At 40.1% G+C, this 24,531-nt stretch overlaps 1 protein-coding gene across 2 annotated transcripts in view; it reads right to left on the bottom strand.

Moving 5' to 3' along the window:
• Window positions 1-24,306, bottom strand: part of USP10 (ubiquitin specific peptidase 10) — an 84,976-nt gene extending 60,670 nt beyond the window's left edge. For both annotated transcript variants that reach the window (XM_036750518.1, XM_036750519.1), the window contains exon 1: window positions 24,180-24,306. In XM_036750518.1, the coding sequence (XP_036606413.1) occupies window positions 24,180-24,200 (21 nt within the window). In that variant the 5' untranslated portion in view covers window positions 24,201-24,306. The remainder of the gene's footprint in view (window positions 1-24,179) is intronic.
• Window positions 24,307-24,531: the final 225 nt, after the last annotated feature.

Here is a 24,531-nt window from a genome sequence, read left to right as displayed (position 1 = left end):
GGCTTAGTAAGAAGGCAGATGAAATTCAATTTTACTTACTGACAGTAAGAACTCAAAGCACTTTCATGATGCCCTCAAGGCTATTTATGATGCTTCTCAACTACTCAGCACTAATGGAACCTGCTGGTTAGTGGTAAAGATTTGATCCTGGAGAGACTGTCATCCATCAATGCTAAAGCCACTGACCATATACCTCAGGCTGAAGTCAATCCTTCTCTGGTCGAACTTCTAAGTGAAGAAGAGATTTTGAATGCCATTCAGCTCCTCTCATGTGGCAAAGTGCCTGGTGCTGATTCTATTCCAGCTGAGGTTTACAAGATGGGGTCCGCTGCTCGTATAAAAACTGAGTGAAATTTTCCAGGGTATATGGCAAGAGGTGGTTATCCCCCAGGAGTTCAAGGATGCTTCCACTATCCATCTCTATAAAAGGAAATAGGTTGTCCTGTGACAACCCTGGGTGGGGGGAGTGGAGGGAGGTGTCTCTGAGTCACTGCCAGCAAGATACTTGTCAGAGTCCTCCTTAACAGGCTGATCTTTCACCTGGAAGATGGTCATCTACCCAAGGGCCAGTCAGTGTGGCTTCAGAAATGAGCCAGGAATGGTTGATACGGTGTTTGCTGCCTGACAACTCCAAGAGAAATGCCAGGAGCAGAAAATAGGTCTGTATACAACCTTCATCAGTCTGACCAAGGCCTTTGATACTGTCAGTCATGAGGGCATGTGGAAAATCATGGCAAAATTTGATTTCCTGGAAAAGTTCATCAGTATTGTACGTCAGTTTCATGACAGCATGCTTGCTCAGGTTCTGGATAATGGACAATGCTCTCATGATTTCCGAGTCACCAACGCAGTGAAACAGGGCTGTGTGCTTGCTCCTATGCCTTTTAGCATGATATTTTCAGTGATGTAGTCAGATGCCTTTATCAAGTACAAAAATGGCATCAAGGTCAGCTGCGGCACTGATGTTAAATTCTTCAACTTGAAAAGGCTAGAAGCCAAGATTAAAGTGCAGGGAGAGTTTGTGTGTGACTTTTTGTTCACAGATGACTGTGCACTCGAGGCAACCTCGGAGGCTGAGATACAAGAGTAAGAACCGATTCTCTGCTGCTTGTGCTAATTTTGGCCTAGCAATTAACATCAAGAAAACAGGTTCTCCACCAGCCAGCACCACATCATCCTTATGTAGAAGCATTGATTACAGTAAATGGATAAGTTGTAAATGCTGTGGATAAATTCACTTACCTTGGTAGTATACTTTCCAGGCATGCACTGCCAGAGCAAGCTCAGTGTTTGGGAAGTTGCAAAGGAAAATGTGGGAAGGAAGAGGCTGCCTACCAAACGGAAGGTCTACAGAGCTGTTGTGCTAAACCTCATTGTTGTATGCCTGTGAAACCTGGACAGTCCACCAGTGCTTTGCCAGAAAATTCAACTGCTTCCATGTGAATTGTCTTAGGAAGATTCTGAAGACCACCTAGCAAGATGAGGTACCAGACACTGAGGTCCTTTCTCAAGCTGAGCTGTCAAGCATTCAAATTCTACCACAGAGAGCACAACTCCAATAGGCTGGTCATGTTGTTCAAATGTACGTTTGTCTAAAAGACTGTTGGATAGAGAACACAAGTGCTCACACAGATGTCAGAAGTGATACAAGGACTACCTGGACTATTGCCAATAACCTCCTAATTGGTCTCCCTACCTTAAAGTCTGTCTCTAATCTATCCGCTATTCAGCTAATTTTCCTAAAACACAAGTCACTTCTCCTACAGATAAAGAAACTGAGGCATAGAGATGCTAAGTAACTTGTCTTCAGTCACCGAATTAGTAAATGTCTGAGGCAAGATTTGAACTCGGATCCTCTTGAATCCAAGTCCAGCACTCTAACCACTTCACTTACCTGCCATAGTGACTACTCTGTGATTTGAGTACCATGAGGACAGTGTTTTTTCCTCTGTTTATATCCTCTGTACTTAGCAAAATGTAACAAGCATGTGTTACTTGTTAACTGAGAATGGAGAGTTAGGAGGGGGAAGGAGGGATAGCTCCCAAGAATAAAGATGACTTCTAAAGACCTTTCCAGTCCTAAATCTATGATCCTAAACAAATGCTGCACAAAACATAACCATTCCCATCACCAGATGTTTGGGATATAAAGACAAAATTAACTAGACTTGGGAAATCAATGGATAAGCAAAGGTGAAGCAGAGTGAGTAAGAAAATTCCTAGTATATGAAAGAAATAAGACAACTTTCTTTGGATTAAGTCTAACACAAAGTTTCTTAACCTAGGATCCATGAACATTTTTTAAAAAAATATTCTGATAACTCCATTTCAATATAATTGGTTTTATTTGTAATCCTATTGCTTTTTATGTAATCAGAAACATTATTCTGAGAAGGGATCTGGAGGTGTCATAGGATTGCCAAAGGCGTCTATAATACAAAAAAGGTTATGAACCCCTGGTCTAAGGGAACGAGGAAATAAACTCAGGAAGGGTGTTTGGGACAAGAATCTGAAGGGCCTTGCATTTAAGGCCTGCTAATCTGATAAAGGCTATCACCAACCAGTCAATTTTTTCCTCAAAAGCTTCCTTGGAAGGAGCCCTGAAGATTGGCTAGGATAAGAAAACAAAGGGAGACCAGGTTGATGGCTATTAATAATACAGATAAAAACTAAGTTCCCAGTATCTATGAAATGGAAAAGAGATGGACAACGAGAGCGGAGCCAAGATGGTGGAGAAAAGGGAGCTATTGGCCAGAGCCCTCCCCAAAAACCTTTAAAAACAATGCCATAAAACAATTCCTGAAGCAGCAGAAACCACAAAAGGACATGGTAAAATAATTTTCCAGCCAAAGACAACTTAGGAGGTCAGCAGGAAAAGTCTGTTGCGCCTGGATGAGAGTGGAGCACAGTGTAGCAACGGGTCACACCAGCTCAGACCCACACACTGTAAGAGGGTCAAACGACTGATCCAAAGGAGATTATAGGGGTCCCTTTGCTAGCATTGGGGGCAGGACTGTTGCTTTGAATCTGGGTCATGGCCCTGGGTGGCTGTCCAGTAAGAAGGAGCACTAGCACATCAGAGCTTGTGACCACAGTGGAGCAGGGACTCTCTTCACAGTTCCAGGGCAGAAAAGAGTGCTTGTGGTAGCTCACAGACCAGAGTATTCTGGCACAGGCCAGAAGAGTAGAAAACACACCTCTCCTTAAATCATACTACTTTGAAAGAACTAAAAACTTACAGGTCCCTAGAAGTATCTCTGAAAAACAGCTGCACAAAACCCCTGAAGCTTGGGACAGTGTGGCTTCCACCCTAGAAGCAGAGCCCTACTTTAAACCAAGAGTTTAAAGTCAAAACATAGGCTGGAAAAACGAGCAAACAACAGGAAAAAAATTTTGACCATAGAAAGTTACTATGGTGACAAGGAAAACACACTCAGAAGATGATAACAAAGTCTGATGCATCCAATGCCTCCAAGAAAAATATAAATTAGTCCCAGGACATGGAGGAGGTCACAAAGGATTTTGAAAATCAAGTAAGAGAGGCAGAGGAAAAACTGGGAAGAGAAATGAGAGTGATATAAGAAAATGATGAAAAAAGAGTCAACCACTTGGCAAAGGAGACACACAAACAAAAAAAAAATACTGAAGAAAATAACATCTTAAAAAACAGACTTAGGCAAAATGGTAAAAGAGGTCCAAAACTCAACGAGGTGAAAAATGCCTTGAAAAGCAGAACTGGTCAAATGGGGAAAAAAGCCTCCTTAAAAAGTAGAATTGGCCAAATGGAAAAGGTACAAAAGCTCATTGAAGAAAATAACTCCTTAAAAATTAGAATTGAGAAAATGAGTGACTTTATGAGAAATCGAAAAATAATAAAACAAAGCCACAAGAATGAAAAACAGAAGACAATGTGAAATACCTCACTGGAAAAATAACTGACCTCAAAAATAGATCCAGGAGATAACTCTGAAAATTACTGAACTACCTGAAAGCCATAATCAAAAAAAAAGGGCCTAGGGATCAGTTTTCAAGAAATTATCAAGGAAAAGTATCCTAATATTCTAGAACCAGAGGGTAAAATAAAAATGGAAAGAATCCACCAATCACCTCCTGAAAGAGATCCCAATGCACATTCTATCAAAAATTTAATGAATGATTAATTCTAAAAGGCAACAAACATGGCACAGTAGAAAAAGACCTAAATTTGGCACCAAAAAACCTGGATTCAGAATTTAGCTCTGTCACTTATCTCTGGAAAACCTTAGGCAAGTCAATACCCTTTCAAAACCTCAGTTTTTTTCATCAATAAAAATGAGGTAATTGGTCTAAGTGACCTATGAGATTCTCGCCACCTCTAAATATATATATGATATATATGTATATATATATCATATATATATAATAATGTACCAAATTCCTTCTGATTCCTAAGCCAAAAAGGAATGAAGCAGATAAAGAAAACTATCAATCAACACTACTAACAAATATTGATGCAAAACTATTGAAGAAAATATTGGCAAAATAACATGCAAAAATTATTAAAACAAAGTTGCATTTATATCAAGAATGCAGGGATGCTTCAACATTAGGAAAGCAGGCTAAAAAAAATTATGATTGTATTAATAAATACATAAAAAGCCTTTGATGAAATATAGCATTCATTTAAATTAAAAACACAAAAATAATGAAAAGACCTTTCCAAAATATAATTAAAAATTACCTGAAACCAACACCTTGCATTATTTGTAACAGAAAAACACCAGAAACTATCCCAATAAGGTCAGAAGTGAAAGATACATTGTCACCATTATGTGACATAGTAATGGAAATGCAGGAAGACAAGAAAAAGAAAAACAATGACAAAGAGGCAAAATTACTTATTCACTAACCAAAAAAATTAATCAAGGCACCTAATAGACTCAATAAAGTAGGAAGATATGAAAAAAAAAATCAAACCACAAAGGTTTTCTGTATTTGCCAGCAAAAACAGGGAACAAACAGAAACAGAAATGTTACTGAAAATAATAACCAAAAAACCCCACAATGAATATGCCTCGGAATTAATATACCAAGACAAATAGAGAACTTATATAACTGCAACTCCAAAACAATTTTCACAAAAATCAAGACAAGTAAATAGAGAGATGTTCAATGATAATGACAAGGATGTGCCAACATACAGACATAACACAGAGTTGGGTACAGAAATACATTTCACTAAACATTCACTTTCTTCTACAGCTCTCACTTCTTTTCCAGTTTTTTTCTCTAATGTTCTCATTTCATTCGGTAAAAAATATTTTTAATTTTTTTGAAATTCCTGCTTCACCTCTTCCAGAAATTCTGGTTGAATTTGTACCTAAGCTCTGTTTTTCTTTGATGCTTTCTTTGTAGTTTTGGAGTTATTCTCTTCTGAGTTTTTGTCTTAAATTCCCCTGTCCCATAATATCTTTTTATTGTGGAACTCATTTTTGGTTGCCTTTTCTTTCAGCCTACTTCCTAACTTCAGACTGATGTTAGATCCAGGCTCTGCACAATTCTGGAAGGAAGATCTGCTCTGATCCTGTTGCTGTTTTCTTTGGGTGTTGTTTGTTGTGTTATTCCAGGATCTCAGGAAAATAGGAGGGAAAGGAGAGAAGGAAGAATTAGAGGGAGGTAGACTGAGTCTCAAAACGAACTCATAACTAAAGACATATAAAATATTTACTACTTTTTTAAAGAGGGCTAAGAATAATAGTTAGCATTTACATAGTGCCAACTATGTGGCAGGTACTGTATTAAATGCTTTACAAATATTATCTCTCATTTGATCCTCACAATAACCTTGGGAAATAGGTGTTATCCCCATTTTACAGTTGAAGAAACTACAGCAAACAAAAGTTAAATGACTTGCCAAAGATCAAATAGCTAGTAAGGGTCTAAGGCAGGACTTAATATCAGGTCTTTCTCCCCCCAGGCCCAGTGCTCTCTCTATCCACTGTACCACTTAGCTGCCTCATTAAGTTAAGGGGGTGCCCATAAATTGGGGAATGGCTGAACAAGTTATAGTATATAAATATAACGGCATATCATTGTGCTGTAAAAAATTATAAACGGAATGGTTTCAGAGACACCTGGGAAGACTTACATGAACCGATACAAAGTGAAGTAGACAGAACCAGGAGAACAATGTAGATAATGAGAACCATAAAGACCAAAACTTTGAAAGACTTTAGGAACTTCTAATCTGTGTAATGACCAATCTGGGATCATATAGAGGTCTAATGATTAAACATGGCCCCCACCTCCTGATAGAAAAGTGAAAGACTCAAGAATACAGAATGAAACATACATTTTTGGACAGTCAATGCAGAAATTTGTTTTGCTTGATTATACATGTTTCTAATGAGAAGTCTCATCTTCATGAGTTCAAATCTGACCTCAGACACTGTACTAGCTCTGTGACCCTGGACAAGTCACTTAACTCTGTTTGCCTCAGTTTCCTCATCTGTAAAATGATCTGGAGAAGGAAGTGGCAAACCACTTTGTCAAGAAAACCTCAAAAGCAGTGACAAATAGTGGAGAAGGGCTGAAAGAACAGAACAACAATAATCATAGAAGAAACCAGTAAATGGCTATTGACCAGTAAGTGAATATGAAAGAGAAGATTATTAAGTGGGAAAGCAGTTAGAGGCAACAGGATCAAGGATACATGTAGAAAAGCTGGACTTAACAAGCAGAAAGGCCAAATGATAATCAGAGCCAAATAAAGCAAAGACTAAGTAACCAAGTCAAGTGGTTATGATGAAGAATTAAGGGAAGTAAGATCTCATGGCAAACATCTTCTATTTTCTCAGCAAAGTATTAGGCCTAGGTCCTGAGCTGAGAGAACAGAGAAGAAAAAGGTTTAAGAAGTGAAGGTCAGACTCAGGGATGGGGAACATGGGGCCTCAAGGCCACATGGGGCCCTCTAGGTCCTCAAGTGCAGGCCTTTGACTGAATCCAAACTTCGCAGAATAAATCCCCTTTATAAAAGGATTTCTTCTGTAAAACTTGGACTTAGTGGGGGCCACTGGTTCCCAAGTTTTGGGCTTTATGGTTGTCACAGGTTCAGAGAATAGCCTCTGTGGAGAGTGGGATAAAGAATCAATTAAGGGGGGCGGAGCAAAGATGGCAGCTGGAAAGCAGGGACTAGCATGCACTCCCTGCCAAGTTCCTCCAAAAACCTATAAAAAAAAGACTCTGAACCAATTCTAGAACTGCAGAACCCACAAAATAGCAGAGGGAAGCAGGGCTCCAGCCCAGGACAGCCTGGATGGTTGCTGGGTGAGGTCTTTAGCGCACGGACTGGGAGAGCAGCAGAGCAGAGCCCAGCGTGGGCTGCGCGGACCAACCAGACCAGGAGCCAGGTGGAGTGTGCCCTAGTGCCCTGAATCAGTGAGCTGCAGGCAGTTTCCAGACTTCTCAACCCACAAACACCAAAGACAACAGAGAAGGTTAGTGGGAAAAGCTGCTGGGGACAGGGTGATAGAGTTCATGGTCCAGCCACCGCCCAGGGGGCAGCAGAGATGGGGCGGCTACAGAACTACAGCTGCAGTTGCTTCCGGCCCCAGGCCCACCTGGTGGGAGGAATTAAGTGGCAGATCAGAGCAGGAGTGCAGTGCCTGCTGAAGATCTAAGTCCAGTCCCGGTTGGGGGTTCTTGGGGAAGGAAGAGTGCTGCTGTGGCACAGCTGGCTGTAATAGCTCTGAAATCAACAGCACATCCCCCCAAGCTTGGAACATAGTACTCTTTACAAGCAGTCATACCCCAACAAAAAAACTCAAGGGTCAAGTAAGTTGGCTGGGAACATGGCCAGGCAGCGAAAACACACCCAGATTCAGTCTCAGACTTTGGATTCTTTCTTTGGTGACAACGAAGACCAAAACATACAAACAGAAGAAGTCAACAAAGTCAAAGAGCCTACAACAAAAGCCTCCAAGAAAAACATGGACTGGTCTCAGGCCATGGAAGAGCTCAAAAAGGATTTGGAAAAGCAAGTTAGAGAAATAGAGGAAAAATTGGGAAGAAAAATGAGAAGGATGCGAGAAAACCATGAAAAAAGTCAATGACTTGCTAAAGGACACCCAAAAAAATACTGAAAAATATACTGAAGAAAATAACACCTTAAAAAATAGACTAACTCAAATGGCAAAAGAGCTCCAAAAAGCCAATGAGGAGAAGAATGCCTTGAAAGGCAGAATTAGCCAAATGGAAAAGGAGGTCCAAAAGACCACTGAAGAAAATACTACCTTAAAAATTAGACTGGAGCAAGTGGAAGCTAGTGACCTTATGAGAAATCGAGATATTATAAAACAGAACCAAAGGAATGAAAAAGTGGAAGACAATGTGAAATATCTCATTGGAAAAACCACTGATCTGGAAAATAGATCCAGGAGAGATAATTTAAAAATTATTGGACTACCTGAAAACCATGATCAAAAAAATATCTTTCAAGAAATTATCAAGGAGAACTGCCCTGATATTCTAGAGCCACAGGGCAAAATAGAAATTGAAAGAATCCACCAATTGCCTCCTCAAATAGATCCCAAAAAGAAATCTCCTAGGAATATTGTCACCAAATTCCAGAGCATCCAGATCAAGGAGAAAATACTGCAAGCAGCCAGAAAGAAACAATTTAAGTATTGTGGAAACACAATCAGAATAACCCAAGATCTAGCAGCTTCTACATTGAGATCAAAGGGCTTGGAATACGATATTCCAGAGGTCAATGGAGCTAGGATTAAAACCAAGAATCACGTACCCAGCAAAACTGAGTATCATGCTCCAAGGCAAAATATGGACTTTCAATAAAATAGAGGACTTTCAAGCTTTCTCAGTGAAAAGAGCAGAGCTGAATAGAAAATCTGACTTTCAAACACAAGAATCAAGAGAAGCATGAAAAGGTAATCAAGAAAAAGAACAAGAAAAAGAAATCGCAAGGGACTTACTAAAGTCGAACTGTTTTGTTTATATTCCTACATGGAAAGATGATGTGTATGATTCATGAGACCTCAGTATTAGGGTAGCTGAAGGGAATATGCATATATGTGTGTATATATATGTATATATATATACATATACATATATATATGTGTGTGTATGTATATATATGTATATGTGTGTGTATGTATGTATGTATATATGTATGTGTATATATATATATAGAGAGAGAGGGCACAGGGTGAGTTGAAGATGAAGGGATGATATCTAAAAAAAATCAAATTAAGGGATGAGAGGGGAATATATTGAGAGAGGGAGAGAGGGAGAGATAGAATGGGGTAAATTATCTCGAATAAAAGTGGCAAGAAAAAGCAGTTCTGTAGGAAAAGAAGAGAAGGCAGGTGAGGGGGAATGAGTGAATCTTGCTCTCATCAGATTTCACCTGAGGAGGGAATACCATACACACTCAATTGGGTATCTTACCCCACAGGAAAGAAGGAGGAAGAAGATAAAAAAGGGGGGGATGATAGAAGGGAGGGCAGATGGGGGAGGAGGTAATCAAAAACAAACACTTTCGAAAAGGGACAGGGTCAAGGGAGAAAATTGGATAAAGGGGGATAGGTTAGGAAGGAGCAAAATATAGTTAGTCTTTCACAACATGAGTATTGTAGAAGGGTTACATATAATGATATGCATGTGGCCTATGTTGAATTGCATGACTTCTTAGGGAGGCTGGGTGGGAAAAGAAGAGGAGAGAGAATTTGGAACTCAAAGTTTTAAAAACAGATGTTCAAAAACAAAAAAAAAAGTTTTTGCATGCAACTAGAAAATAAGATACACAGGCAATGGGGCGTAAAAATTTATCGTGCCCTACAAGAAAGGAAGGGAAAAGGGGATGGAAGGGGAGTGGGGTGACAGAAGGGAGGGCTGACTGGGGAACAGGGCAACCAGAATATATGCCATCTTGGAGTGGGGAGGAGGGTAGAAATGGGGAGAAAATTTGTAATTCGAACTCTTGTGAAAATCAATGCTGAAAACCAAATATATTAAATAAATTAAATTTTAAAAAAAAAGAATCAATTAAAAAGTAAAGGGATTGCCTTATTTCAATGAGGCTTAAATTGAGATTCAATAACAAATTTGTAGAGGACCCAAGTCAGCTCAGTTTCTTAAGTTCCTCCAACTCCATTAAAGCATATGAATAGGTGAAGAGGTAGTAGATGGTGTGAGTAATTCAGGGTTGGGGTGGAGCAAATCCTGGACAAGGCATAAAGGAATTCTAAAGTAGAGAGCAGTGTGGAGCTGAATTGGTAAATTATAGGGTTGATAGTGGAAATGGAAATCACAGCAGCAGTAATGAGAAAGTACAGAAACTGAAGGGACAACAAGCAAGATGTTTTCTAAAAAGGGAATTCTCTCCACCACTATTTCTTTAAAGAAAGTGATAGAGACCTAAAGTTTTTAGAAATGAAAAGCCAATGAAAACTTATAAAACTCTCTAACTCATATATCTGGATTAAATTTAAGTGGACAAAATGAAAATAAAAATATACTGCTTTATGTACTACAAAGGATGCCAATTTTACACAAGAAAACCTAAAACAAGATATAAAATGTACAGCATTGAAAACTTAAGAGTTAAAAAGTAACAAAAAGGGTTTATTTCACTTAAAGACAACAGATGTGTTCATGAAAAAGCTGTACAAATCTATCTTTTTCTAAATAGACTAATTTCAAATGCTCCAAGGCTTTGTGGTCCATAAAAGGATGCAAAATGCAAGCTAACCCTAACCCTAAGTCCTAACCCTAAAACCATACCCACAGGCAGGGACCTGCAGACTTGGAGGTAGGGGCGGGGAGGGAGAAAAGGTGTTAGGTGAAATTAGTCTAGAGTGGTCAAATGGTTGATGAGCATTTTTAAGTGCTTTCTAGGTGCCAGTACTGTTCCAAAGACATACAAATATAAGCAGAAAGACAGTCCCAGCCATCAAGGAGCTTACATTCTACTGAGGGCAATGCAACATATAGGGGCCTGAAAAGCAAAGGAGAGATGAAGATGGAAGGGGTGTGATTGTAAGAATGTCTGTGAAAATAAGAAGTACAGCCTGGAGAGGAATGAAGAAAAACATGGCTGGCCTAGACCACCTTAAAATGGAGGTTCTGGGAGGAACCAGCCAATCAAAGAGCCTTCTTGTAGAAAGTGAGATTTTACCTAGGAACCTGAAGGAAGTCAGGAGGCAGAGACAAGGCAGGAGAGAGTTCCAGATATGGGGGATGGTGAATGACAATCTTGTGCCCAGAGCTGGGAGATAGACATTTTGCGTGAGGAATAACAAGGAGGCCAGTACATGGAGGGGAGTGAAGTGTAAGAAGACTGAAAAAAATGGGGGGAGGGAGGATAAGGGCACCAGGTTATGAAGAGCTTTAAACCTCAAACAGAGGATCTTGGTCCTAGAAATAATATGGAGTTAACTGAACAAGGAAGGATGGGGATGATATGTGCAGACCTGTGCTTTTTAGGAAAATCACTTTGAATGCTTAGTATGCAGTGGACTACAGTGGGGAGAGACTTGTGGTAGGAAAACCATCTAGTAGGCTATTGCAATAGTACAAGCTTGAGGTGATAGGTGATGAGGGTCCACAAAGGGTGGTAGCAGTGTCACAGCATAGAATAAGGTAGCATGACAGATGTTGGAAAGATAGAATTGACAGGACCTCATAGCTGATTAGATGACACCTAGATTAACTATATGGCTGAATTTCCCTCTCAAAGTAACCCCCCAAAATGCTAATGTTATCATAAAATGGTCATTTCTCTCATGAAATCCTCTTTTTTTAGTATAGGAAAGAAGATGGCACACAAAGCCCCACGTGTATCTCAGTTTTATCACTAAATAATTGTGATTTTTTTTTTGCTAGACATTTATCTCCTGCCTCGGTTTATCTCAGAAGTGCCAGATTAGAACAAGGATTCTTGGAATTCATAGACCTCCAAGGGGTCTACAGATATATAGATTTCAGGGATTCCATGAACTTGGATGGGGAAAATAATTATTTTCATCCACTCATACTAAATGAACTTAGAGGAGTGAGATGATAACCAACCTTTTTTGAAGCATTATGATCTAGAGGCCATAATTATCATTAACAAATACATATATATCTTTTTTTTTAAAAAATGTAATGCCAATCAATATTACTTCAATCCATTTGCCTCCACATAATACAGGAAGCAAAGCAATATTAGCTCCTTAACTAAGAAGGGCAAACTAGAATCAGCTAGCACTAGCCAAGAAAGAACACAGCCAGATAAATATGGAGACCTGTTGGGCAAGCTACCCTGGGAGAGACTAGAAAACTTACAAAGAACTGAAATAGAATTACTCAAATCTAACTCTTAATCACCTCCTTTTGGATACTCTCTCCTCACTCTTTCTCATGACACTGCTTTCTCTTAGTTCTCTTTCCTTTGCTGCCTCATCTCTGTCTCAGGTCCTCTTATCTTTTCCCTCTATGGGTCACTTGGTGATTTCACTGACTTCACGGGTTTAATTAACATCTCTTATAGAGATGATTTTCAGATCTACAAATCTAGCCCTAATATCTCTCCTGAGTCCCATTCCCATACCACAAACCAACCTATTTTGGGGCACCTAGAACTGAATATCCTGTAGGTATCTCAAACTCAACCTGGCCAAAATGAAACCCGTCATCTCTCCCCCAAACCCTATTTCCTAACTTCCCTATCAATGTTGAGGGTACCACCAATCATCCTCCCAATTACCCACGTTCAAAATCTTAGTGTTATCCTCAATGTTACTTCCCCCAATATACAATCCATCACCAAATCTTGTCATTTCTACCACTACAATATCTCTCATATACATCCCCCTCTCTCTACCAATACAACCACAATCCTAGTTCAGGTTCTTATCACCTCTCTCACTAAACTACTCCAATAGTCTTTTGCATAGCACTTATACCACTCTATCCCATTACCTACAGGATAAAGACCTCTTTGTTTGGTATTTTAAACTCTTCACCTGGTCCCTTCATATCTTTCCAATTAACTTACAATTTATTCTCCTCTACACACTTTGAAACTGGCCTACTTGTAGTCCCTTGTAGTCCATGTCTTTACACAAGCTGTCCCCCATGCTCGAAATTCTCTGCTCTTTCACCTTAGCCTCTTACTTTCACTGACTTCCTTCAAGACTCAGCTCACATTTCACCTACTCTGGGAGGCCTTTCCAGATTACAACAGATGCCAATGTCTTTCCCTCTCAGATTGTCTATTTGTTCAGTATATACCTAGTTATGCAGCAGTGGATAGAGCACTGGGCTTGGCATCAAAAATAATTCAGTTCAATCTGGCCTCACATACTTACTAGTTGTGTGACCCTGGGCAAGAAACTCAACTTCTCTGCCTTAGTTTCCTCAACTGTAAGATGAGAAAAATATTAGCACCTACCTCCCAGGGTTGTTATGTGGATCAAATAAGATATTTATAAAGTCCTTAGATAGCATATAGTAGCCACTTAATAAATGCTTGTTCCCTTACCCTCTTTCCTTATTTATATATTGATTATCCCATGACAATTTAAACTCCTTAAGGACAGAGACTATCTTTCTGCCTTTCTTTGGCAGTTGACACAAAACTGTGAACACTAAATGCTTGTTGACATGTCTTGACCCTAGGGAAGACTTCAGGAGATATAGGGCTGGCATAGAACTAGAACCAGAAGAATAGACTGAGGAAATCCTGAAATGAGGCCAGTAGCAGCAAGCAAAAAACAAAGAGAGGGACCTAGGAATATCCACATTAAAAACTAGAAAGGAAAGGTAGAAGAAAAACTCCTCCCAAAGCCTCCATTTAAAGAGTTCACATCCAGCTAGCTGTTTTCCTTGGATTTGACTCCACTATCTTCAAGCTCCTTTTGAAAAGCTCATCACCAGGAAATTCATCATCCCCGAGATTACATCAGCTTTGGTACTCACAGCTTCTCTGTACCCTAAGTAGCCTGAGCCCCTTTGACTGCACATCTAGGGGGCAGAGCAAATAAATCCTAAAGTTTCTGTTTAAAGAAGGCTCACAGCCTATTTCCCACCAGCTGCACTCCCTGGGACTCTACCTTCACTGGACTGAACAGAACTGAATTGGCCCCAAGAGAGAAGAATGGTAATACTTCACCCATTCATATTCCTAAACTCACACACATACTCATCCATGGAGGCTGATTTTGAAAAACAGCACAAGGTACAGGGCTCACAAGCTGTGACTGGGATCAAATTACTCTCTCTACATCTCAGTTTAAAAACAAAAATACTTAGTAAACTGTAAAGTACCACATAGAGTATCCCAAGTCTTAGTGCAGTGTTCACCTCTAAATCAATACTGGAGCTATTCAAACTTATTATTAGAGCTAAATAGCTCTAATAATAATAGCTCCAATATTGATTATAGCTTTAAAATGCACTAAGAGTTTCGGTACACCCTGTATAAATGTGGGCTGTTATGTACCCATTCTACTACCTACATTCCCCAAGCTTCTTCTCCTCACCCAAATACTCCAAAACACCTATTATGTCAGCAGTGTTCCCTCCTACAATATACTTCACAATCCAGTCAAGACTTATCATTCATGCTTATCCATGTCCTCTAATAAATTCAACACAAGGTACATGGTGGGGAGCTTTTCCCAAAATCTCTTCCCATTACACGGATGTCAAAGAACAAGCAGGCCCATTTCTTCATTACCTGACTGGCCCATTATTTTTACAACCATGTATTTCTCTGATGATATTCTTTACATCTGTAGTGTCAAACTCAAATAGAAAGAGGGTCACTAAACTGGGGGCGGAAACTGAGGGCTGATATACTTAGAAAACCACATATTAATACTATCTATATTCTTATGTATTTATTTATTTTGTTAAATATTTCCCAATTACACTTTAATCTGATTTGGGGGAGCGTTATGGGCTGTGTGCTTTACATCACTTTTCCAGAATTCCCTCCCTGTAATTGTTTTAGCCCGTTTACACTCACCATGCACAGGTCTCTTCAAAGTTATCAATTATCTTTTAATTATTAAATGTCTTTTCTTAAGCTTCCTCCTTCTTGACCTCTCTGCAGCCTGTGATACTGTCAATCTTCGCTTTGATAAATCTCTTATTCCTAGGTTTCCATGACACAGCTCCCTCCCGGTTCTCCTACAACCTGTCTGACCAGTACTTCTCTTTTGTTGAATCTTCATCTAAGTCACATTCACTAATGGTGGGTGTCCTCCAGAACTGACCTGAGCCCTCTTCTCTCCATAAACTATTTCACTCAGTGTTCCCATAAGCTCCCAAAGTTTCAATTATCATCTCTCAATGCAGCTGACTCTCAGATCTACTTGCCCAGACCTAACCTCTCTCCTGACCTCCAGTCTTGCATATCCAATTGCCTACTGGATATCTGTGATGCTAATGTGATCAAAGATCTTCCCTGCACATTCAACAGGCCTCAGGTTAAGGGAACTTTGATTAGGAGAGGCTTGCTTGTAGGCATACCCACACCCTTTTGCTATTAGGCGCTAAGCGCCAGGCCTATACCCATTTGCTACTAGGTGCTAAATCCCAGACCTACATAGGGTATATATACCCTGGGGGTAGCCATTAAGCTCAGACTAGAGAGCTGTGGAGACTAGAGAGCTTCAAGAAGAGGAAGATGAAGAAGAGAGAACTGCAAGAGAGGATGGAGAGACAGAGAGACAACTGGAAGGGCTCTGTGAACAGCAAGGGCCTTCAGAATTGTGGGAGAGGACAATGCAGGCAAGCAGACAGTTAGGATTCCTTAGAGAGTGTTTATGGGAAGGCCCTTGCAGAAGGGAAGGTTACAGGATGGTGTGGCTCTTTGCTGTGATACTGCGTTTTAATCTCTTTGCTGTTACATTGAAGTGGACATACTGGTTTTGGGATACAATTGTTGCTATGTCAAAATGGAATTATTGGTTCTGGGATTTGATCCTCTGGTGTATGAATAAATGTTTTACTTCTTCTGTCTTCTATACAGATAGTCTCTTATACCCTGCGATTCCGAACTATACAGGCATATTCATGGTCACCACTGATATCACAAATCTTGCCTTACTGATACATTTCAAAATGGATGTTCTGTATACATATTAAAATCAAAATGTCAAAAAACTAAACTCATCATCTTTCTCCCCAAACCCTCCCCTCTTCCTAATTTTCCTATTACTGTCCAAGGTACCATCATCCTCCCAGTCACCTATAAACTAGGCTAGAAACATACATGTTTTTCTCAACTCCTCACTCTGTCTCATTCCATTCCCCCACCAAAGCCAATTAGTTGTCAAATACTGTCAATTCTACCTTCACAACATATTTTGCATAGGCCCCGTCTCTCCTTATACTGCCACATCATAACTGGACTACTGCAATAGCCTGCTAGCTGGTGTCCTTGCTGCAAGTTTCTCCTCACTATGGTCTAGCCTATACTCACCTGCCAAATGGATCTTCCTAATGTGTAGGTCCGACCATTAACATTTTGCCTTAAGCATGAGGGGTGGGGGGCACAAACATAAAATCCTGTTTGGCTGTTAAAAGCCCATAATACCTTTCCAGTCTGCTTTCGCTTTACTTCTCTTCATATACCTTGTGATCTAGTGACATTGGCCTTCTTACTGTTCCATGCATAAGACACACTACCCCACGACTCTTTGCATTTTTACTGGTTGTTTCTCACTCTTCTCTACCTCCTAGCTTTCTTGGTTTCCTTCAATTCCCAGCTGCAAGAAGCCTTTCTAGGTTCTCCTTAATTTTAGTTACTTCCCTCTGAGGTCACCAACAAGTTATCCTGTATAGATCTTGTTTGTACATAGTTTGTACAGTTTGTACATAGTCATTGCCTTCATTAGTCAATGAGTTCTTTTAGAGGAGTAACTGCCTTTTGCCTTTCTTCGTACCAAGAGCACTTAGGACAGTGCCTGGAACAAAGTAGCAACTTAATAAATGCTAGATGATTGTTTAATTATCTTTTAGATAGATCCTTTGAAGATTGTAGTATATGAATTATGCCATCTAATATCACTAGAAGAATTTCAGTGTTAAAAAGATAGATCTTTATTTCAGGGGAAAATTGGAGGTTCTTTCCCAACCTACTCTCTTCCTATCTAATTCTGGATTCAGCTCACAGTCTATCTGCATTGTCTGCTGAAGATGCATATGCTAAAGCATATGCTAAAGATCAAGCTCTTCAGGTTGTCCACCCATCCAAACACACAGTTTACTCTAGACCAGAGGTGTCAAATTCGTGGCCCACAACACTCCCAAGTGTGGCCTGAAGCAGACTGAAATCTGATTTTAACATGTTGATGTATTAATAAAAAAAGAAATCTATAAACATGTGTGGTTTTCCAAGTCAACATGTGGCCTGCAGGGATACTTATGTACAGTGCAATGGTCAATTTCTATTTGAATCCGCCACTACTGCTCTAGACCCAAACACATGCCCACAACATTCTCACAAGAGCCCTGAGTACAGCTCTAACCAGACTAAAATATAATTGGGAAATATTTAACAAAATAAATAAAAATACAATAAAACATAGATAACATTACACTTTAAAACACATATGGCCCACAGGAACTCTTACGTATGGGATTAGTGTGCCTCATTTCTATCTGAGTTTGACATAGACAACAGACTTTTTTTCATCTACTTGTTTTTAACTGTGTGGAAAATCAGGGATCTCATTTAGAAGGCTTTGCAATGTTCCAGGGCTTGAGGCAACCTGCACAATGTCATGCCCAAACAGGAGTATTAAAATGGCTGCACTATCTATATGAAATCCTTCTCTGACTTAGACTGAAACACAGAAGTTCAAGATGGATATAATACAAGTTTGAGGAGAGAGTACTCGAGGTACATGATGAGGGATCAATTATCCCTCCTATGCAAAGATGGATTCGACCTTTCTCCTTTAAAAGAGCAGAGAATACCTAAATCATGGGGAAAGTATCAGATATTATTATGACCAAAAAAGACATACAACAAAGAAAATATCAACAACTACTGGCCCATAAATCTTTTCCCTCCCAGATACACAAAATTCTTATGAGAATTATCTACATATACAGAGGGTATCCTTGGTAAGGTGATTAAAAGAAACAGGTTTTCACAAAAAACAGTCCATAGACCACATCTTTAGAATCATACAAATGACTGCAAGGTATAAGAATACAAGATCTTACTTCTTACTGTAACATTTGTTGACTGCCAAAGGCACTCAAATGCTACAACCTACAAGTCATAAAAAGGGATATGTGCTATATGCATACGATACAGAAGATTATCTACTTGTGTTCTCCAGCCTACTTTTCCACTAGTCTTTATAAAATTATTACCACATGAAACAAATTCCCCCCAGAAGTCTATATTCTGAAGATCTTCCATTCATCTGCTCTTTGCTTCATATACTATTCAGTAATGATCCATCCACCCCCATGTGTATGTTCACACAAAGTCCCAATAAAAAAGGAAAACTGCAATATAAGCATATGTAATTCTTTGGAAACTAACATCTACACTGCTGAAGTAGCACTAAAGTGACAAAAGACTGTAATCCAATGGTCCAGGGCCAGCAAATTCTATTATAGATTTATCTGTTTTTCACAAAACAGAATGTTGCATATATGGTAGCCAATAGAAATATAACAATAGAGTTTAAAAAAACTTCTAACTAAAATTCCCGATTGCTTTTCAATTCTTTAATATGTTAACATAGGAACGAAGAATTTGGCAAAATATTTAACATACAACTATAAAAGCTCATGCATAACAAAATCCTCACTATACAAAAAAGGTTGGTTAATGAATCAAATCCAAAGACAATCCATGACTTTCAACTATAAAATCAGAGAATTTACAGAGTTAGAAAGACTGAAACAACAGTCTAGTCCAAAAGAAATTTCCACTATAACATATTGGATAAATGGTCATCCAGTCTCTGCTTAAAGATCTCTAATTAGGAAAAATCCACTATCTTCTGGGGCAATCCATTTCACTTCTGGATGGCTCTAATTATTAAGAAATTATTCCTAAAATCAAGCCTAAATTTGCCTCAAAATTTCTATTCTTTGCTCCTGGTTTTGCCATCTAGGGCCAAATAAAACAAATTTAATCCCTCCTTCCATGACAGTACTTCAAATACCTGAATACAGCTATCATGTCTCTCTCATCTAAGGAATCAAGGCCCTTCATCATGTGACCTCTGCTCAATCAATTCAAATGGCTTCCTAATGGCTTCAGGATGAAATATTAACTCCTCTCTTTATCTTTTAAAGACCTATATAACCTGGCCCCAACCTATCTTTCCAGCCTCAGAGGACATTACTCCTCCTCTTTCACACTCTGTGATCTAGCCAAAGTAGTCTGCTTTCTGCTCTTCACACAGGACCCTCCACATCCTATCTTCAAGACTTTGGGCTGGCCATCTGATATAGTTGAAATGTGTTCCCTCTCCTTACCTCAGCCTCACACTCTCCATCTTCTTTTAAGAGTAAACTCAAGCACTATTTTCTACATGACCTGACCCAATTGCTAGCTTCCCTCCCTCCCATATTTTATTTTGTGTACATTTGCAAGTATTGACTTTATATTTGTATAAGTTTTCTAATGTATTTGTCTCCTCCATTTGAATGTAAGCTCTTTGAAAGCAAGAATTGTCTCATTTTTTGTACTTGTATCCTCAGCACTGTGCTTGGCATGTAGTGCTTAAAACTTATTGACTGATTATTACTCTACTCTGAACGATCTCCAGCTGGTCAATATTCCTCTTAAACATGACCCAGAACTGAACATAATTTTTAATACTTAAGCCACATCTAGGGTATTGCTTTTACTCTTCCATCACTTAGCAATAAACATGCAGAATAAGTTATCCTTCTTTGATATTTTTCCCTCTGAGGTCCTTCATATGAAAACAATTAAAATTCGATAAATTCTAAATAAAAGATATCCAAAAATACATATAAAATCAAGGACGTACTTAAGAACCCCACTATAAGACTATATGGAGCAGAGTAGAATTTCTATTGCTCCAATACTGGACCCCATTCCAAGGGGTTCCAATTACCTAAAGAATGGATCTCACCTCATTATATGGGTAGGCACAAAAGGTTACACTTATAATAAAGATCCAATTTAATCTATTGAGAAATTTCATAGAAACTATTTTTAAAGTAGTAAAAATGGCCAACTTCATAAATTTAATATCTAGGTCTTTTCTTAGAACATGTCTAAATTATCTATTTAATATTAAAAGAAAAACATACACCAAATATTCAAGAAAACAACTGTTCATTATGTCTGAGAAGCCAACAAAGGTTTATAAATGATATGTATAAAGAATACATCAATAAAAACAGTTGTTAATCATAAATCAAGGGCATTAACTAATGTTTGGCTTCAGTGAGAGGCAATGTGATTTAGTGACCTAAAAGCCAAGAAGACCTAGGTTTCCATCCCACCTGACAGTCATTTAACCTTTTTGTACTTTAGCGCTCTGCAACACTTAAGTTGTAGGGAAGGTACTGAGTGACCTGCAGCAATTTCCTCACCCACCAATCACAAGTCTAGTCCCTATCCCTATCCTTGACATCAATGATTACACAATCTTTGCACTGTATAAATATACAACTTGGGGGGAGAGAGGGGTTGGGTTGGGGAGAAGAGGGAGTAGGGAAGTGGAGGGAAGCTTTCTCAACTTAAGTCAAGAGCAAAGAAAATAAAATTTTAAAATTAGTGGTTAATGTATATTTCCAATTGTTGAAGCTAATCATTTGAAGTGGAGGGAAGCTTTCTCAACTTAAGTCAAGAGCAAAGAAAATAAAATTTTAAAATTAGTGGTTAATGTATATTTCCAATTGTTGAAGCTAATCATTTGTGTACCTTCATATTAGCATCCAGAAGCAAATTAAAAATGTTTTTAAATTCCACATTAGAATTTATTCTATAGTCTGGACCTGGGCTCAGGTCAACACTTTCCTTTTATCAAAGCACAGGTTCTAACCAATTTAAATTCAAACAGCTCTCCAGCCATCTTCATGCCATACTCCCTGGTTCCACCCTCTGCCTCAGCTCCAAAATGAAACAGAACTCCAGTTCCTTACCCTGGGGCCACAGGCTCCAGGTTGGTGAGAATTTTCCATATTTAGCCCTACCCAGGTCCTAGCATGCTATTCTCTGGACATCTTCATATGGCCCTTCCACCCCTACTCACTGCTTTCCACCTGTAGCTCTGAGTACAGTAATCAAATCAATACTACCATTTGTGGAAAAGATATATCGGACCGATCGCCTATGACTCTATTCACCATCCCTGTGACTTCTCCAACACTCCCTGTCTCAATACTTTATTAGTATTGGTCTTCTCCAATTAGAATTTTTGCCCTCCTTAAGGGCAGGGACCATGATCTGTGATGTTTTTATAAATATGTATGCAAGGTACCAAGAACAGAGTCAATGCTTATTAAGTGCTTTATCATTAATCCAGAACTTGTTATTCTTCAAAGATGAAGTACCAATAGGACATTTATTTGTTCTTTTTTAAATCTCTCCTTTAAATACCATTAATATTAAGCATCTATTAAGTAAATCATTAGATACTAAAAAACGAACTTTGATTTGCAAAGGTTAGTAAACTTTGACAGAATCCTAAATTCAGGACTTAGTGTTTAAATTACTGCTTGATAAGTAGCTTTCTTTAAATAATGGGTTATCTAATAAAACTCTGGATAACATAAAAAAGTAAAATTATGAGGAATATACTAAACATTTCCCTTTGCTGTATTCTCTACAAGTTTAATATTTCCTTGTTTCTTCAACAGTTTCTTAAAACAAAATTTTGTAAATATTTTAACAAATATTTCCTTTACAAATGATGCAACTATATACCAAAGACAAGATGAGCCAGTTAATTCAAATTAAATGATAAAAGTTATTAATCAACTCTTTTTCTCACAGATTTTCTCACAAACTTACTGAAGATGCATTAAAGAGCACTGTATTTGGAGAACTCAGCTTACTTACTCCTTGCGTAATTTTAGGCAAGCCACAAACTCTTTGGGCCTAAGTTTCCTCATGGGTAAAACAAGAGATTTGGATTCGATAACCTCTAAGTTAACTTCCAATTCTAAAACTATGATCCTAATTGTGTCTAGCACAGGGCACAGACAGAACCAATCTATGCCTAATAATGCTTTCCCATGTCAAATTATGTTAGGCAACAGAAATGTGAATTACTACTAGTAGTATTGTACAAGAAAGCATGCTCACTGTTCCATTAGGAAGAATAAAGTTGTTATTTTTTGCAAAAACTGTGGAGAAAACAAATGTGTACTTAAAATGAAAGCAAAAAAAGCTTGTTGAAAGAGATAAAAATCTTATGCCACCAATTTTACAGAATCCCATAAATGTTACCTCCTATAAAAAATGTCTACTTTAAAAAACTCAAAGAATCTAAAGAAGAAAATAAGATGTTCATGTTTTCCAATTTCACACTACATACAATTTCATTACTGCCAACAGGTACTAAAATCATTATCATATAAGGAAAATATATGAACACTCTGGATTAACTCCATACTTTTAAAAAAGAGGTCCTATTATTAATAAAAACTTATTCCCCCTGTTATTAGCTTTATGGTTTGATTTTTTAAATATTTGATATAAAATAAAATTAAGCCTTTATAGAAACTGCAATCCCTTCAATGGTGCAGGTCAATAAATCAAGCTCCAGAAGTAATACCTACTACACACTGATTTTTATCGAGTGTAAGTTTAATTTTTAAAAAATATAAAACCTCAGGTAAGCACTTCCTCTTTCACACTGAAAAAAAAAACCGCCCTCTTCTAAACTTAGCATGAAAAACAGGTAACATTTTAGTCTTTCCACTATTTTTTTTCACTGTATCAATGAACTATGCAATTAAGCTTCTAAAACTTAAAAGCTTACAGGGTAGTCTTACAGGTAGGTTCTTGGTAAGTATTCATAGAATAAACTGGAAGGGGCTGAACATCATCCAGTCCAAAGCTGTCATTTCACAGGTGAGAAAATGAGGGGCCAGTGACTCATCTAAGGTCACACACCTTAGGATTTGAAGCCCCCTTCCCTGACAGCAAATCCAGTGAGCTCTCTTCCATTACTGTCACTTAACTACTATTTATTAAACGCCCACTATGTGCCAGAAGTCATGAGTAAGCTTAATAAGGGGAGTTGGGGGGCAAAAGATGAAAACTCAAACCCAAGCTGCACTGCAGGACCTGTACTCCCTATCAACGAGGGTCTATAACCCGTAAATTTGGGTCGGGAGGATTTGCCTAAAAGATGTCACTCACGATTCAGTTAGTGCTGGGGACTTCTAATAGTGTCCTTACAGGAGACGCAGAAAGATAAACTTTGTTGAAAAAAAAAAAAGAAAGAAAGGTGGGGAGGGGAGGTAGCAGCCCCCTAGGGGGCCATGCCCCCACAAGCTCGGGGGCTCCCCTGCTCAGGGATGATACAGAGCCCCCCAAGCAGGATCCTAGCCGCCCTACACGCCCCCTCCCCTCCCCTCGCTGAGCAGGCGGCTGCGACGGCTCTGGGGGAGACGGTGGATCCCCGGATCCCCCAAATCTGTTGGGCTTTCATGCAACCTCCGGGGCGCCCCAAAGGAGAGACTTGCAGAGGAGTCCGGGGGTGGGGGTGGGAGGCGACCCTCCCCTCCCCCTCCCCTGGCTGCCCGGCCACGGAGGGAAGGAAGGATGCGATCTCCCCGAGGACGCGAACAGACTTCCTCGCCGTCCTCCTCCTCCTCCTCCTCGCCCCCCGCCCCCCAGGCCCGGCGCCGGGGGCTCCTCCCTCCTCCCCCTCGGCCGGCTGGGCCGCCCGGGAGCGTGGCCGGCCGGGGGGCCGGCCTGCGGAGACGGGTCAGGGTTCCCTGGGCCTAGGCCTAGCCCCTCTCTGGGAGGGCGAGGACACCCCCCCAGCCCTCCGTCCGTCCGTCCGTCCCCACCGCGGCCCGGCCGCAGCCCGCTCCGTCCGCCCGCTCTCTCACACGCTCCCTCACACGCCGCCCGCCCTCCTGGCCGGGACTGGCGCCCCCGGCCGCCAGCGCGCCTCCGCCGCCGCCGGCCCCCCGCACCCGCCTCGGCGGGTGCCCTGAGTCACCTGGGGGCCGCGGAGGGCCATGTCGCCCCCGTCTCAGGGAGACCCTGCTCGCCGCCCGGGCTTCTCACGCCGCTTCCCCCGCCGCCGCCATCTTCTCCTCTCGCTCTCATGCAGGCACACTCGCATCGGCCGCCGCGCCTGCGCACGGGCGAGGCGGGGGAGAGGAGAGCTGCTGCTCATGCGCGGCGGCAGGGGGCGGGGAGCGGGGAAGGCGCTCCTGGGCTCGCCAGGCTCTCTGTGGGGAAGGAAAGGTTGCAGCCTCATCTGCCCGTTCTGGCGAGCTGTCGGGTATTGCAGATAGTAGGGGAACGAGATCCCCAGCATCTCGCCGGAAGGAGAAAGGCAGGAAGAG

Source organism: Trichosurus vulpecula, chromosome 3 (genome assembly GCF_011100635.1).
Source record: "Trichosurus vulpecula isolate mTriVul1 chromosome 3, mTriVul1.pri, whole genome shotgun sequence".
Lineage (NCBI taxonomy): Eukaryota > Metazoa > Chordata > Mammalia > Diprotodontia > Phalangeridae > Trichosurus > Trichosurus vulpecula.
This window is presented reverse-complemented; position numbering and strand designations above follow the sequence as displayed.